Genomic DNA, 17,103 nt, shown 5'->3' on the forward strand with positions numbered 1-17,103 from the left:
CTCTTCCCGGGCAGGCCTCGAGTACCAGTTCAGTTTGAGCAACTTCCTGCTGGAGCTTCTCAGTCTCATAGCGCTGCCTCGCTTATGGGGAATGACTTGCAAAATAGTACAGAATGCATAGCTTGCCTCAGTGTGGTTCTCTTCTCCTCCAGATCAGGCCCCTAGAGTCTTATTCAACTTGCTAGCTCTTCCGGGCCTCCAAATTTGTATTTGTGCTTTGCTTTTTTTTTTTTTTTTTTTTTTGACTTGGGTAGTCATTCTTAGCAGAAGGAGTAATACAAGTGAATTTCTCATAGCTTATATGCAGAAATCTGAATTTTGTTTCATTATTAATAGTGTAAGAAATTTCTTTCACCTCTACGGCTTAGTATTGATGATTTATGCACATTAAGAATATTGTCAAATTTGAGAATACCTCTCTAATGTCTTTTTCATATATGAGCTGTTGGATTTGGAAACATTTCCCGCAGCTTAACTCTGGTCCTGTACATTTCAAATGTTGTTTCTTTCCCACAACTCACACATTTCTTGTGCTGGATGCTGCAAGACACATTCCTTTGACGATCTGATCTCTGCCCCTGCACTTTTTAACCATGACTTTGGAGAGATCTGCACAGTAAGTGGTAAGAATATTCTTGGAAGCTATTCCTCGATTGGAATTACTAGCAACAACTGTACATGGAAGTAACTGCAACTATGTAAGCCTATCCCATGAAGTCCAAACTAAACATTTCTCCCACTCAAGTTCCTTTCAGTGAGCTCCCAAAATACTTGTGGCACTCCCGTAACCAGGTGATACACAGAGAAGTCTGACGGAGGGAAGCTGGAGCAGAAGGAGACAGTAGTGCTACGCCTGCATTCTCAATGCAGACAGTATCCACTCAAGGACATAAAAGTCTGTTCTAGGGGGTGAAAAATCTTACTCTCTTTTATACATTTCAAAAATATACACACAGTACATAACAGATATATAGTCAATGGATGGTATTAAAATTTCATAGGGGAAGGCAATTAGAAAAAAATAATGTCTAAAAAGGCTGCTTAAGGAGGAAATTGTTTGTTTGTTTTTTAATGTTGAGAGGCACTCTTTCCACCAGTTGAGGATAAAATGCCTTACTTTACAAACTCTACCAAGACATATGGCCATGTGCATTGATAAGGCTCCTCTCAGGGTCTTGGGAAGGACCCAAGTAAGTGTGGGGCTCTGAAGCCAAAGCTTCATTAGCTTCAAAGTAAAACCACCCCAAATCCATACTATGGGAAAAGTCGTCACGTAGGAGGAGTCCGTCTGGCTCTTCCCCAGCTGTGAGAATTTCAATCACAGGTGAACGTACACTACAGGCCACTGAATCAGAAATAAGCATAGCAACTTCTTTTCAGTGGTACTACACTCTGTCCCTGCCCTCAAATGCAGGCAGAAGGAAAATTCTCAAAGGAATGAGTTGGAAAAGGACAGGGAGAGAGGAGGTACCAAGCTACGGGATGAGAAGAAAGGGGGGCCATAGCGTCGGCTTACACTGCACCAATCGACCTACCCACACACGTTGTGGGTGACTGGGAGGCACATGACTGATCCTGCCGCTGCTCAGCATGCATGGAAGGAAGGCTGCAGGGTACACATCAAGGCTGCAGAATTCTTCTAAATAGTCTATGAGCTCCTTGCAAAAATATTGTGATTCTCATTCGGCTTTGTATCTTCAAACCAAGAGGAACTATGCCAGTATGAACTGCTGACCATCAGGAGCCGTTGGAACCGGCTATGATTGAGCGTTTTTATGAGAAGATGATATGCAGGAATACTTAGATAATAAAGAGGCCATCTCTGTTTTATAATGGGAAAGCAGTAATTTTGTGCAGGATTCGGACAGGACAGAATACAAAAGAGTATGAATATATATACTTAAAGTTTCTCATCTGTTAATAAATCCCAGATGCAGAATCATTACTATTTCACTCAGTTTAAGAAAGAAAATTATACTGGGGTACCTGAGTGGCTCAGTCCATTGAGTGACTGGCTCTTGATTTCAACTCATGTCATGGTCGAAGGGTCATAAGATCAAGCCCCAGGTTGGGCTCCATGCTCAGCAGGGAATCTGCTTGAGATTCTTTCTCTCCCTCTCCTTTTCTGCCCATCCTTCCTGCTCTGTCTCTCTCTCTCTCAAATAAATAAAATCTTAAAGAAAGAAAGAAAGAAGAAAGAAAGAAAGAAAGAAAGAAAGAAAGAAAGAAAGAAAGAAAGAAAAGAAAAGAAAACTCTACTGTCCTTTACTGCCTTGAGTTTTATGAATAATTGTTTTCTACCACTGAACGTGCTTCGTGGTCATGATACGCATTTTAAGTGTATCAAGGATTACAACCAGCAGATTCTAGGACATAGTTCCGTACAGAAAGTACCAAAACTTTATGTTTGATTCTGTCCCTGAATTTCTGTTTAATATTGTTCAAGGCCTTTATTTATTCTTTTAGACACATTGTTTATGTATGAAAAGAACAGCTTAGACACGAAGAAAGAGGAAAATTCTTATGTTAAAAGAAAGAAAAAGGATCATTTTCATGATACAGAACGTTTCAGAATATATCAAGGGTATGCTCGATTTGCTTCAAATTGCCACTGGAGAAAAGGAAAATGCAGCTTACCCTTCTTACCAATGGGCCCAGTCTTGCCAATGTTGCCCTGGTCTCCTGCATCACCCAGCTCCCCCTTAATTCCTGAAAAGCAAAGCATTTCATCTTTATATCCTAAGGGTTTATATTCCCTTTGAAGATGTGGCTAATGCATGATATTCACTTGAAGGAAGTACCAAAAAGCGCACTCTTCTTTCTGCGGTATGTGGCATACATCCTGTCCTTCCTTATTTACTTTAATAGTCTTATAGTGTATATATTAAAGCTAAATGTGGGCAAGTATGAAAATCCTGGACCCGGTGATGTTGGAATGCTTACCAACACAATATTTCTAAAAGGTCTATAGCAGAAGATGTTTAATCTAAAGGTCAAATAAGGGGCTGAGTGGAAGAATTCTTGCATTCTATTCTAATTCTCTTCCTCTGTAGATCCATTTGGCTTCGCTCTGAGATTCTGTTTCCTAGATTTGACTATATTAGACATTTTTTAAAAGGGGAGGGGATGTATTATAAAACCTAGTGATCAAAGGGACATCAGAGATTGTTCCACCAAGTTTTTATCCACAAATATATATAGTCTGGGATCACTGAGTTCCTCCAAAATTGTTAACAATCAATTGTTATCAATTCTGTTTTTTTCTAGGATGACCTAAAAGACATTTACCAGTTATAAAGCTGCATCCCTGTGATAATAATTTTACAAATGATTGTATGTAATTATAGAATGTTGTACATATTTATAGAATAAGAAGAGTTTAAGTCAGCGTTTCTCAAATTGAGGTCTGAAAGGCCTGTGAGTCTTTTTTTCTCTTTAACATACTAAAGATTCTGAAACCAGTGGTCTAGGGCTTGTAGCAGCTGGCAGGAAATACGTCCAGCGCTTAGAAGACACACGCTTACACATCACAATCTAAAGCTATACTTTGGGGAAGTTGCTCTTGGCTTTGGGAGTAAAAACACTCCCTTATAGCCTTTCTGTCATTCTCATCTTTTCTGCTCTGCTCCTCCCACACCGCGCCATTTGCTGACAGATCTTGGAAATAGGTAAGTCAATGGATCAGACAACTCCTTCTGTTCCTTCTTATTGTTCTCCTTACACTCTAGGCAAGCCAAAATGAGTTGCTTAGTAGTGGCTTCTGAGAAGAGACACAGCTATCAACCCAGCCGTGTTTCTAAAACTCACGGTTTCTTAGATATTTCTGGAGACCGCTACTCCTAGAGTTCCTGGAGTGTCCCACTCCTGCCCACCCTAAGTAGGCAGCTTGAGAAATGCGTCGAGTCCTGGGGACAGTCAGTGTCATAGGAGCTCTCTGGTGGTGAGTAAATTCATGTCTGAAATACATTTCATTCATCTTTGGAGCAGAGAGTGTTACGAAAGCTGCCAATTTCCAGGGCGAAGCCAATAGAAAGAGGAAAGCAATTCTAATATTAGAGTGTCAAATTCATGTCATTGCACTTACCTTTTGGCCCCATGCGTCCCACTTTGCCATGTTTCCCCTCCTCTCCTGGATCTCCCTTTTCACCATCATCTCCTTTTGAAATGGAAAATGAAAGAGTGGAGCAGCTCAAATAGTAATATAGCACATCCTCCCCAGGATATGGTGGTGAACATGGTTGGAATCCCTTCCTCAGCCCAGTTCTTGCCTTGTAACTCTGATGTGACTATGTGTATGGGCTCACATGGACTGCACACGCAGGGAAAGAGAGGACACTTCTAGTATCTTTTGTCTTTCACTTTTTTCCACATTGTTGGGGGAGGTCATTAAGGGGATGTGACTGCCATTGACCTGTGAACTAGACCTGGGCAGTCAATCAAATCTCCTCATCCCCTTCCCCTGTCTTGAAATGTCTGAGGTGTCCACCATTCCCATAGTGGGAGCCATTTCAAGGGTGCAGCCTTGAGAGGGTGAGGTATTGTTGAGACCATGTGGCCAGTATATGTGACTGAATCCCAATAAGTTCTATATAAACTTATGAGATTCTGGCAGCCAGGTGTGGAAATCTTGTCTTCCCACCACGGAAGACAAGCCCCATATGCAACTTCTCTTGCTTGTTAACACCACCATCTACTAATCTGGATTGGTCTGCCTCTTTCTTTGGTCTTCCCTTGCCCTCAGTGTATCGGGTGTTGGGGGAAGCAGTTTCAAATTTTCTGCAAGAAATTCTCAAATTTGCAAACCTACTAACTTCATATTTAAAGAAATATCTTTGCTGGTGATTTCCTGAGAACTTTGCTTGGTTTGACAAGTCTGTTTTTTTTTTAATTGAAGTGTAGTTGACAATATTACATTAGCTGCAGGTGTACAACATACTGATTTGACAAGTCTATAGATTTGCTATGCTCACCACAAGTGTAGTCACCGTCCGTCATCATACAACACTATTACAATAGCATTGACTAGATTCCCCATGCTGTGTCTTTCATCTCTGTGATTTATTCATTTCATAACTGGAAGCCTGTACCTCCTAATCCCCTTCACCTATTTTGCCTATCTCCCCTCCTCCCACCCCTCTGGCAACCACCAGCAAGTTCTCTGTATTTATGGGTCTGTTTCTACTTTTTGTTTGTTTGTTCGTTTGTTTTTTAGATTCTACGTACAAGCAAAATCATATGGTATTTGTCTTTGTCTGACTTATTTTATTTAACATAATACACTCTAGGTCCATCCACGCTGTTGCAAATGGTGAGATCTAATTTTTTTTTTTTTTGCTGAGCAATATTCCATTGTGTGTGTATACATATATATGCATATACATTATATGTGTGTATATACATATACCTTATGTGTGTGTATATATATACGTGTGTGTGTGTGTATAACATCTGGTGTGACAAATCTTTATTTTTGCTGGAGAAATTGGCCAGTTCTAGAAGCTTGTATGTGTATAAACATGTATATTGATGTGTGATACATATGTAAATAATATAAATATATATTTATATATAATTATCTAAATACATAAAAATATATAAATGATAATTTGTACTTTGTAAGTGACTACTCTCTGACTGCATGCTTGGGAGCCCCCACATGGTATGAATAGACCAGGAAGCTAAGAACAGAAGACAACTAGGAATGGGGATACAAAGCAGTTCTGCGTGAGCAGCGACCGTCACGCTGCCCAATCAAGGACTGAGTGAGCGCCTTAATGAAAAGTGTCCTGCGGAGGCCTGAGGGGCTCAGTCAGTTAAGCGTCCAACTCTTGATTTCTGCTCTGGTCATGATCTCCAGGTTGTGAGACTGAGCCCCAAGGTGGGCTCCATTCTCAGCGACGAGTCTGCTTGGGATCTTCTCTCTCCGTCTCCCTTCACCCCTGCCCCGGCTCACACTGTCTCTCTAAAATAAATAAATCTTTAAAAAAGGAAAAAAAGAAAAGAGAAGTGTCCTGGACTGTAAATCAGGAGCCCTGGATTCTCACTTCATATTAGTCACTGATGGGTTGAGCGAACCTTCAAAAGTCAGTGATAGAGCTTATTGGCTTTGAAGTGAGACAGATCTGGCCTTTCTCAGCTTGACCACTCATTAACTGGAGAAGGTTGGATATGTGACATTCCTTTTTGAGTCTCATTTTCCCCTCCTGCAAATTGAACTAATAACACCTACCAAAGGAGGGCCCCTGTAAGAAATTTAATAAGATGAAATGCGTAAGAGATACAGAACGTAATCATGCAGTGGAGGCTATTGTTATTCGTTATTTAATACTTCAGTTTCCTCATCCTTAATGTGGACTTCATACCTGCCCTCCTACCTCTCTCAGCCGTTTTAGGATCAACAAGGTGAGTATGTGAACATGCTTCGAAAACAAAGAGCACAACACGCACAATATTCTGACCAGCTACCTGCATGACCACACATCAGTCTCAGGATATGAAGGAGTCCTGTCCGTCACCAGTGGAAAGAAGTAGATAGAAGACTTCTAAAGACAAAAGTGAAGCTCCTTGAATTAGACAGTTTGGGAGAAAGAAAGTGGAGATGTCATTTATTCATCCAGAAGAAAGCATAATCAGCCATTCTCTATTTTTTCTGAGAGCAGAATGTTAATATTTTAAATGAAAGCATAAGCCAAGTGTGGAAGAGTTGGATTTCCAGGTCGCAAGATTGGTCAAGCATTAAAACACTTCACATGTGACGCTCTAAAATCTCCTTCTGGGGAAGCCTTTCAAAAAAGAACACACAGAAGATTTGTGTGATCAGCCCGGAGGGGTGAAGTGGGCGGATTAAGTGGCATTTCTTTAGATAAAGTTAGTAGCAAATGTTTATCGAGTAATTATAACATGTGCCAACACTGTTCCTCATCATACCAATTCTAGGAGGTGGAAACTATTATTGTGCCATTTTGTGAATGGAAAAACAGGCTCAACTAGATTAATTGCTTGCCTATTGTCATAGAGCTTATGGACGGTGGAACTAGGGTTTATCACGTGCATCTCTATGCCGCCAGATCCCTACCAATAAGCAATTGTCCCTTCCGATCTAGGACTTTGTGACCCTTAGCGGATTTTGGAGTTTAGATAATTTGACATTGTACCACATTTTTCAGGGGGAAAAAAGGGAGATCCAGAAAGAATGATTGCTTTTGTTCCTTTTTAAAAAAGAAAAATGATGCAGAAGAAAAAAAAATAGCCTAGTATCTCAATGACTTAATTCACAGCGAAGGTATCCTTGAGAGAGTTTGGTATCACTGAGACCTGGCTTTGCCACTCACTCGCTGAGGGAACTTGGGAAGTCCTTGACCTTAGGTCCTGATTCACTCATTTGTAGAATGAACAAAACACTATCTTCTTCAGAGGGCTTTACGAAAGGTAAAATTAGAAAAGTATTTCCCCTTAAGAAGCCCTCTCTAACACTTTCAGGCTGTGCTAAATTCTCCTTTAATTACCTTCATTGCTGAAAATAATGAACTTTATCCTGAGTAAGCCCATTTTTCTGCGCTGTTCCTTACACTCATCTGTGACCTGTGGGATGGCTGCGGTCATGGCTGATTTATTCTGGCATCCCCATCATTTGACACAGTGTTTGGCTCTGACGCTTAGTAAATATAGTTCAACTGGGTATATCTTGTGAGCTAGAAAACATTTTACAAATGTGATGGTAGTGTTTATTGAATACTATGTGCCGAAGGGGCTCCTAGTCCTTGATATGCATCCTATTATCTGGTCTCTACAGCAACCTTTGGATAGATGGATATTATTCTTAGCTCCATTTTACAGATGAGGAACTGGGAAAAAGAAAGGTGAAGTAACTTCCCAGGGTCACATAGCTTGCAAGTAATAAAGCCAAGATTCAAACCAGGGCATTTGCCTTCAAAAGCCCATGCTCTGAACAAACTCTAGGATTGGGAACATTCATTTTTGGGTTTGGGATTGCTCTTCTGTATGATGGGACCAAAGATGCATGTCCTGCTCACTAAAAGGCAAGATCAAACGCAGGCATGTGCGTGAAGCCCTTTGTGAATCAGGAAACCACATGGATGTGAACGATTGGTGCCGTTATTATTTCTCCTCTCCCCCTCCTATGAGCTTTCCCATTCATTTTCAAGAAAGTATCTTAACTAAAAGCAGCCAGATGAGTGACTTAGTCATCTACTGCTCCCTGGTGGCTCCTGATGGAGACCTGGGAGGGTGAAAATAGAAAAATCCCTCTTCTGACCTGGGTGCCTGCGTCCCAGCCTGGTGGTGAGCAGGCTGGGGGCAGAGATGAAGTAAACAACTTGTGCCCTTGCCTTCAGCTTGTATCCTGGGATCATCTGATCTTTGGGACTTGCTTTAATGAGAACAGAAGAGAGGTATAAAAGCAAGCTTTGGAAAGGATCCCCCACATGGCTCACAGTTGTCTGCTTTCATCCTCTTGGCAATATTTCATTGGATTAGTAGTGCAATTTAGACTTTCTTTTTTTTCTTTTAAAAATAGCTACTTACATTTTAAAATTAAATGAAAAGTTATCAATTGAAATGAACTAATCTCAATTTTACAAAAATGATTTGTTTCGCCCCCCCCTAGGCCACCACCTTGCTGTGATAATCTCTCCAGCAGCATTCCAGCAGAGCACACAGTTGACCAATTTTTCTTAGGTGAATTTTTTTTTCTTTTTTTCCCCAAAAAGCAAAAAGTCTTTTACAATTAAATTCTAGTTTAAAATGAAATAGCTAAACCTAGGTCAGTACCCCCTGCTCAAAGGAAGCAATTATTAAAAATTAGTGAATTGGTTTTGGAAATGCTAAAGAAAATTCACTAGAAGCTGTACTTTACCCACTGCCAAAATAACCTTATGGACTACGGGAAAGTTGTTAGCAATCCTTTTCCTGATTAGCCTTAGAATTGAGTGGAGTAGGTGGTATGGTGTGCTTGATTCATGGGGCCAGGACTCTTCCCTACGATAAATCCTTCCCATCTCTAGCTACCCCTTCTTGCTGAATGCATTCTCACTCTTGGAAAGCTCTGTAGTCCTATCGATTATTCCCTGCACCTCTCATACATACCAGGTATATCAGTATGGTCATAAAATGGACTATCTCCCAGTGCTTCGACTTCCTTGATCACAACGCCATCCTTTCACTGAAATATTCAGCCATCCTCGGGACCTACTATGTTTGCCTTCTGTCCATTCACTACTTTATCTGTCCCTCTGTACCTTTACCTACCTCCCTATGTGTCCTGAATTCTTTCAGCTCAGTCATTCCCACACAGCTCTCCCTAAGGCAAAGGGAGTGCTCTCCTTTGGTGAAAAAGGCTCTGGAGCAAGTTATATCATTTTTCTGAGTCTCCATTTCATCCATTAAATTGAGAAAAATAATCATTACTTCATAAGATTGTTGTGGCCTAATGAGGACAATACATGAAAAGTGTTCCACACAGTGCCTGGTGCGTGGTAAGGTTATCTGTTCTTCTTTGAATGAGAACAGAGGGGAGGCATAAGAAGGATTACCATCGTCATCATCATCACTAGAAATCACATCTCTTTTAAACCTCCCCTTGCATTCACCACCTCCATCCTTACCCAGCGATCATCACTTACTTTTGTTCTTGACCATGTATACTAAGTAAATTTTCACACAATTAAAGATACATAGAAATAAATATATACCCATTACTGAGATTTAACAATTAACATGTTACCATTGTTTCATCTATGTATTTTTACTGATTTTTTTAAAGTACATTACAGACTTCATGACATATCTTCCTTAAATACTTCAGCAAATCTCTGAAAGGTAAGAACATTCTCCTATGTACACAGAAGAGCGTTATGTCAATCTTGAGTTTGGTTTGGCTTCAGGGATTTGCTAAAGTCACCTTTATAGAGATCTGTGACCTTGTTCATCTTGAGCCCGTACTCCTGTTCTGTATAAAAACCAATAGAAAAGAGGTGAGCACTTAGAAAGAGGAGCAGACAGACATTCAGAGGAGTAAACCTGGGTTCGGTGAAAACAAATCATGACAAAAACTCCATTTTTTCTTTCTTCTGAAAGGACTACTAGTAAATCAAGAAACTGCCTTGACCAGCATGGCTAGAAGAAGACACATGCCCATTGGTCATTCACGGAAGACTGCAGTTCCTGTGACACTGGGGTGAGACATTGGTGCGATCCAGGGGCTTCGCTCTTACAGATCGTGAATTCGACTCCCCATTGTATCCCTTCCAGCTTTGTGACCTTAGGTGTGGTATTTAACCGTTCAAAGTCTCTGGTTTTTTTTTTTTATAATGATTTTTTATTATATTATGTTAGTCACCATACAGTACATCCCCGGTTTTCGATGTAATCTGTTTTTTTTTTTTAAGATTTTTTAAATTTATTTGACAGAGAGAGAGACAGCCAGCGAGAGAGGGAACACAAACAGGAGGGGTGGGAGAGGAAGAAGCAGCTCCCAGCAGAGCAAGGAGCCCGATGCGGGGCTCGATCCCAGGACCCTGGGGTCATGACCTGAGCCGGAGGCAGACGCTTAACGACTGAGCCACCCAGGCACCCCAAAGTCTCTGTTTTATCTGTAAATGGAAATAGAGTACCTACCTGTTTAGTCTCCCAAATTCAGGGCTGTTTGCTTACTCTGAGACACGTGGTACTTTCATTCATTTTGATAGCTTTGTGGTGGTTATTGCTGGTAGAGGAAGAAATCAATAAAAAGCTTTCATAGTTCCTTTTCTCCCCATCAAATGCATTGCCAGGTAATGTGGAGCGTTACCTGGACTGCTCCTGCCCATTCCCTGAAGGCAGGATTTTTCAGCCCTTCAAAGGTCTTACACCCTAGAACTGGTGCCAAGCTTTGGTTAACAGGAACCAGCAGGAGAAGCTGATCTGTCATTTAAAACCAGGCCTCTGCAAGCATGGCTCAATGACCCTCAAAGAGAGCAGTGGTCATAAACCGTGGACAAACTATAGACCCATGGTGACATTGCATCACAGCTCGCTTTCCTCATTCGAGACACTAAGGGGTTTTTCTTCATATTTCTTTTAATGAAAGCATAAAACATGAGCAAGCATGGTTTCTAAAAGAAGAATGATTTGTAGACATTACTTCGCATCTTCATTGTCATGCAACGACTTATCTGTGGTCAAGGGAGACACAGACCTTGGCTAACCTGGCTTAACAACAACAACAACAACAACAACAACAACATGATAATAACAAACACTATGTTCTATGAATAGAAAAAAAATCTTTCCATGACAGTAGGGCAGGGGTCCTCTAAGAGATTTTCTGAGGCTCTTCCCTAACACCACCTCACCCAGTTACGATGAGTGTGCATGAAATAAAATGATCCTTATAAAACAATTAACACCTTCCCGGATACATTTAAAGCGTTTGCAAAATGTTTATTTTGGTCCTACAGCAGGGATATGGTTACAAAAGAACTAAGTTCATTTTAGTCCGTAGGCAACTGCCTGCCTCTAAGGAGAAAAGCTGTCCAAGGGAGAATCTTATGTGGAAGAAAGCAGCTCTTAACCATGATGCAATTTGCCAAGGGTTTCAGCCTTTGGAAACACAGGTCTTTGGAAACCTGGTGCTATGGACAGAACAGGAGTTTTATAGTCTGTCATGGGCTGGATTGTTTCCTCACCCCCAGAATTGGTATGTTGAAGCCCTACTCCCAGTACTTCAGAATGTAACTGTATTTAGACATAAGGCCTTTAAAGAGGTGATTAAGTTAAATTCTGGCTGTTCAGACAATCCTAATCCAATCTGACTCGTGTTCTTATGAGAGGAGGAAATTTGGACACACAAAAAGACACAAGGAATGAATGCACTAATCCCTGAAAAGGCCATGCGAGGACACAGTGAGAAGGCAGCCATGTGCAAGCCAAGGAGAGAGGGCTTAGCGGAAAGAGACCAAATCTGTTACTTCTTAACCTTGGACTTGCAGCCTCCAGAACTGGAAGACAACCACTTCCTGTTGTTGCAGCCACCCAGGTTGTGGTATTTTGTTACGGCAGCTCCAGCAAACTAATTCATAGTCACAGAGACCTGGGCTCAAATCCTACATCTCCGGTGAACAGCTCTTTAATGTTATACTACAGAAGTACTCTCTCTGCTTCCATTTCCTGAACCAGAAAATTGAGGTAGTTACACTTTTCTTATGGGGTTGCTTGAAGATTAAATGATATTATGGATGGCAGAGCTCACAGAGATCCCTGTGCATTGAGTGTGCCCTTATCGATCCACTAAATATTAAGTGCAGAGGGGGAACCTACAGGTTTAACCTTCCTGGTACCCTCGATCTGTGCTTCTGGTAACAGCCCCGCAAATCTCCATAGGAAACACTTGTTTATTCTTAGTGCCTGTGGTTTGAACCTAACCCACAGTGATTGGTTCAGCAGTGGGCACGTGACCCAGTAGGAGCCAGTGAGTCTCAATTTGTAGATAAGCGTGCTCATAACTCAAGCAGTAACAACTTTCAAAAATGGAGACTTGCTCTTTCTGCAGGGGTTGCAGAGGGGACAGACTAGTATTGAAGTGTCTGAATCTATTTTACCACCATGAAGGGAGAACCTTCTTTAGAATGAAGTCATCATCGAGGAAAGCGGAACCAAGGTACGAAGACTCTGTCCTAAGCACCTTCCTCCAGACCGGATGTAGCGCAGCTTGAACCCCTCCCTGCTCTATGAGACTGTACATCCCCCTTCTCTGCTCGGTTTGCTTGTTTAACCAGTTTAAGCTTGGTTTGTATCTGGTTTCTTTCACTTGAAAACACAAGTTTCCTTACTAATGTAACTACTAGACACAGATCAGGAAAATAAGGGCCTTCCTCTGAGGGGATCAAAACCTCAGGAGAGGACGGGCGTGCCGGAAGCGTGCAATTACTGTGGTAAGTGCTGGGACAGCAGCTGTTCTGGGAGCATAAAGGAGGGAACACCTGCCTCTACCTGCTCACACCTGCAGCTCTTCCCTGGTCTTTCTCAGGAAGAAGTCAGTGGGATCCTTCGCATTGGGCTCCACCGGAGGAAATTTATATCTTCAGGTAAGTGAAAAAGAAAATAAGCTAAAATACAAATTTGTCATTAGATGAGGGCAGGCTGGTACTAACACGTTCTCATCAATAAAAGTTCGTGTGGATTTTTATCTTCCATCCAAACCTTGCATCCTCCAGGTTTGGCACATGTGTTACCTCCTCTTCCCGGGAGTCCGCTCAGTGCACTTTCCTGCTGCCATCTCCCTCCTCAACCGTCAGGAGTAGTCTCATTCCCTGAAGGGAACAGCCCTCGTACTTCATAGCACCCACCACGCCATGTCAGACGATAGGACAGGTCAGGGAGGATGCCCTATTATTGCCTTTGAATCCCTAGCACTTGCACAGCCACTCAGATGCGACAGGTGCTTCCTGGATGAAGGTTCAAAAGGAATGGAATAACACCCTTAAAGATCGATAAATGTGAGCTTGATGACAATACAGTCAAATAAATGAGTCATTGATTAATATGTTATTCCCACAAATGGCTGATTAATGAATGGACTTGAGCCAGCTGGCCAAGAGGTCTGTGTGATGGCTCGTAACCTAGGAGGGCAGCCGGCCGGGCTGTACTCTTCCCTCCACCCCATACTTTTGTTTTCTTCTCTTATTTGCCCTTGTTTCCCAATGTCCCCACCGTGCTCTTATCTCCCAGGCTCAGTCCCCGAATTGGTTTTGGCTGTTCCTCCTTCCAAACTCCCACTTTGATTCTTACTTTTCCTCACCTGCGTCCTTTCTTTCCCTCCCACCCCTGCTGCCATTGTCTACCTCTCCCTGTCCTCATACTCTAACCCCCGTTCCCTGCAGGTGGTCCCTAGCTGGTCTTCATGGTGTTTTATTCACTGGTGACTCCAAGTGCCTGGAATAGTGTCTGTTCAATGAATAATTGTTGAAATATTGGTTTCTTTAGACCTGAGCTTCACTTTTTCAAGCCATCTTGTAGACGGATCTTTATAAAATCACATTTTCATTACAAAACTGCCCCATTCAAAACGTTTCAGCAGTTTCTCTGTGTTTATAGGCCAAACCCAAACTAGTTAGTCTAGTATTTGGATTTTCACAAACTGGCATCAACGGAACCTTCTGGTGTTATTTTCTGACATTGACTTGCACAACCTTCTATGCCTGTTCAACTTGTTTATTCATTTTTCATTAAAAGGTCTTTCAATTCATGCCCCCATCGAAAGGCTTTTCTCTCTGTTTAAAGTTGATCTCTCCAGAAGAAAAAAGTAGAAGTCATAAAAGAGAAGAAAGATATATATGACCATATCAGAATTTAGAAGTTCTTGTATGATAAAAGAAGTCACATAACTATATTGAGTTTACAAACAAATATATAACAGACAAGGAAAAAAATCAAGCACTAAGACATACAAGATGATGAATGTTCTTAACATGTGGAAAGCTTTTGCAAAAAGACAGTAAGTGAAATAAAAAGATGATCTAAAAATATAAATATTAATGATAGATGAACAATGTCCATACTCACTATTAGTCAGAAAGGTATGTATGGAAATGTCTATTATCATATGTTGCCATCAGATTTAGTAATAATCTAAAAAGACTAACAGCACTCAAAGATACCATGGATGCAGAAAGCACTCGGTCATTGCTTTTGGCAACATGAATTGCTACAGCATTTCTGGAAGCTAGTCTGTCAGTAAGGATTAACATGAAGAATCCACACATTCCATTTTACCTTAGGGAACCCATTTTATGAGAATAACTGTAAGAACTAATGTATATACGTGTGTGTATATTTATATATATGAGAATGTTTGTAGTGGCAAAAACAAAAACCATAAACAATCTGAAAGTGTATCATCATGAAACTGATGAAAATACCGGGAGAAATATCACGCAGTTGCTAAAAATAATGAGTTCAAGAAAGACCTCTGAAGAAAGTATGATCTCCATGTTATATTATATAAAGAATGTCTCTTGGAGAGTCATGCATATGATCCTATTTAGAAGAAAGAATAAATAAGCAGAAAGAATATAGAGAAACATGTTAATACCAAGCTATTAATGATGGTTACATCATTAATCCTGGGAAAGGGAAGAGTAACAGTGAAAAGTGAGAGCATTAGCTTTTTCTTTACACATCTTTATTCTGCACGTATTTACACATGCTGTATGGTTTTTTAAATTATATTGTTTATTTAAATTCAATTTAGTTAACGTATACTGTATTATTAGTTTCAGGGGTAGAATTTAGTGATTCATCAGTTGCATGCAACACCCAGTGCTCATTACATCAAGTGCCCTCCTTAATGCCCATCACCCAGTTACCCTTCCCTCCACCCACCTCCCCTCCAGCAACCCTCAGTTTGTTTCTTAGAGTTCAGCGTCTCTTATGGTTTACCTCCCTCTTAATTTTAATCTTATTTTATTTTTTCTTTCCCTTCCCCTATGTTCATCTGTTTTGGTTCTTAAATCCCACATATGAGTAAAATCATAAGGCATTTGTCTTTCTCTGAATGACTTACTTCGCTTAGCGTAGTACACATGCTACATGTTTCAAAAAGCATGAAATACCCTTGCAATTTGAAAAATAAATCATAAAAAATGTAAAGAAACTGCGGACTTTCTATCCTTTTGTAAATTTTACCCATTAGTCTTGTCTCAAATTCGAAATTCTCTGAATTTATTGATAGAATTATTTCCTTGGTAATTCACCATCTGGTTCCTTGTTACTACTCTAATTGCTGCCTTAGAGTATTATTTTAAAACGCACTGTTGTTTAACTTTTTGTATTAATGTCAACTACTTAGAGTGTAAGTTCCTTGTTTTGAGGGCAGATATTTTACACTTTGTTCTCAAGAGCTGCTCAAAACTTCACAATTTGCTCACTCGCTCATTCATTCCTTGAACAAATATTTGTTGAGTCTCCACTAGCTACTAAGTCTTGCGTTGAGTACCAGGCATACAGCGCGGTCTCAGACCAGACATGATCTAAGCCTAAAAGTTTGGTGGGAAGGAGACACCAAACAAGGTCTTATAAATGTCATGAGTATTATGAAAGAGAAATTGTCATGTGTGTTGATGGCATCTAACAAGGTGAGCTTTTTAAAAGATCAATGATCTTTTTTCTTTTCCCTGGGAAGAAGATTTGGCTTTTATTCATCTATATGTCCTCTCCTCAGATGATACGATAATGTATCAAATAAGGAAATAGAATGGAAATGTTTTTTCTATATTAATACGCTAAACAATGTAAGGAAATATGTAAGTGCATATATTGTGATTAATTTATCTATTAACGATATCGATGACAATATTGACAACAAATATGTTTACTAGGTGCTTCTTATGATCCAACCCAGTTGTTGATATGCATGACTATGATGTCAACCAGTCCTTCTCTTGTGCCCCATCAATGTCAGAGACCCATGAAATTTATTCCCACTTCAGCTAGTTCTTGTATAACCTAGCAAAGAAAAGTGAGGATTTCAAGGATCCTGCAATGTTTCCTACTTGCATTATAAAGCACCTCCTCTTTGTTTTCAGGTTTATTTGGTTTAAGAAGAATTATTACTTGGAACCTGCAAGTCTTTTGTAGTCATTGCCTGTGTGAGTAACAGGGAGAAAAAAAGAAAACAACTAACATTGTACTTAATGAAAAATACAATATTAAGGTTTGTTGGGCAGGTTTTCTTCCTCCTGCCCATATCATTCATTATTAAAATGCATTCAGAGCCAAGTCAGTAGAAACAAATGCAAGGAGGAACCCCATCCACCCAGGACTAAGGGATGTGCTTCTGCAACACAATGCAGTAGATGAGAGTGGAAGACCCGGGATCTGAGGGCTTAGTTCAAGTCCTGGTTCCATCATTGGCTCACTGGCAACCCACTTAAATTCTATAAGTCTAAGTCTCCTTATTAGTAAACCAGAATAGTGAAATATCTCCCTCACGGGGTTTTTGAGAGGAGTAAATGTGATCTTGCATATGAAGGGTCAAACGGTGCCTGGAATGCAGTGAGCACTCAGGAAATTTATGATATGACAGTATCATCCAATAGCCCACCCAGA

The 17,103-nt window shown here is 40.6% G+C and overlaps 1 protein-coding gene across 2 annotated transcripts in view; it reads right to left on the reverse strand.

Moving 5' to 3' along the window:
- COLEC10 (collectin subfamily member 10) overlaps positions 1–17,103 on the reverse strand; it is a 36,315-nt gene that overhangs the window by 11,585 nt on the left and 7,627 nt on the right. Inside the window, exons 2-3 of one of the 2 annotated variants that reach the window (XM_045805750.2) lie at positions 4,085–4,156; positions 2,638–2,709 (exon numbers count right to left, since the gene is read on the reverse strand). The exons of the other annotated variant lie outside the window; for it this stretch is intronic. Coding sequence (XP_045661706.1) covers positions 2,638–2,709; positions 4,085–4,156 — 144 coding nt within the window. The remainder of the gene's footprint in view (positions 1–2,637; positions 2,710–4,084; positions 4,157–17,103) is intronic. 2 annotated transcript variants of the gene reach the window in all.

Source organism: Ursus americanus, chromosome 9, assembly GCF_024610735.1.
Source record: "Ursus americanus isolate L20-20 chromosome 9, mUrsAme1.1.p, whole genome shotgun sequence".
NCBI classification, from domain to species: Eukaryota; Metazoa; Chordata; class Mammalia; order Carnivora; family Ursidae; genus Ursus; species Ursus americanus.